The 572-nt window shown below is 68.0% G+C and overlaps 1 protein-coding gene across 2 annotated transcripts in view; it reads left to right on the top strand.

Moving 5' to 3' along the window:
- Positions 1–231: 231 nt before the first annotated feature.
- Positions 232–572, top strand: part of NRXN1 (neurexin 1) — a 671,624-nt gene continuing 671,283 nt past the window's right edge. For both annotated transcript variants that reach the window (XM_005426207.1, XM_031061247.1), the window contains exon 1: positions 232–572. This exon is cut by the window's right edge and continues 329 nt beyond it. In XM_005426207.1, coding sequence (XP_005426264.1) covers positions 379–572 — 194 coding nt within the window. In that variant the 5' untranslated portion in view covers positions 232–378.

Consider the following 572-nt stretch of genomic DNA (forward strand, 5'->3'; position numbering starts at 1 on the left):
CCTTTTGCAGAGCGTGGCCGGCCAGTGAAGAGACCCAACGGCGCCTTACTCCGACTGCGGGTCCCCTCCGGTGGCCCCTGGCACCATCTTGTGCCCAACCCCATCCCGTGGGGCAGCTGCAGCCCCCCGCCCCGGGGAGTCTCCCACAGTGACCCCCGCACCCGGGGCGGGGGTGAGCGTGCCCAAAGTTTCCAGCGCGGCCTGCGCCCGGCAAGATTTTACCCTGGGGCGGTGCTGGTGCGGCGCGGGGGCTGCCTGCTGCTCTGGCTGGCCCTACTGCTGGGCTGCTGGGCTGAGCTGGGCAGCGGGCTGGAGTTCCCGGGTGCGGAGGGCCAGTGGACCCGCTTCCCCAAGTGGAACGCCTGCTGCGAGAGCGAAATGAGCTTCAACATGAAGACGCGCAGCTCCAGCGGGCTGGTGCTCTACTTTGATGACGAGGGTTTCTGTGACTTCCTGGAGCTCATCCTCACCCAGGGAGGGCGGCTACAGCTCAGCTTCTCCATCTTCTGCGCCGAGCCCGCCACCCTGCTCTCGGACACGGCAGTCAACGACAACCGCTGGCACGCCCCTGT

Source organism: Geospiza fortis, unplaced genomic scaffold (genome assembly GCF_000277835.1).
Source record: "Geospiza fortis unplaced genomic scaffold, GeoFor_1.0 scaffold271, whole genome shotgun sequence".
Taxonomy (NCBI): Eukaryota; Metazoa; Chordata; class Aves; order Passeriformes; family Thraupidae; genus Geospiza; species Geospiza fortis.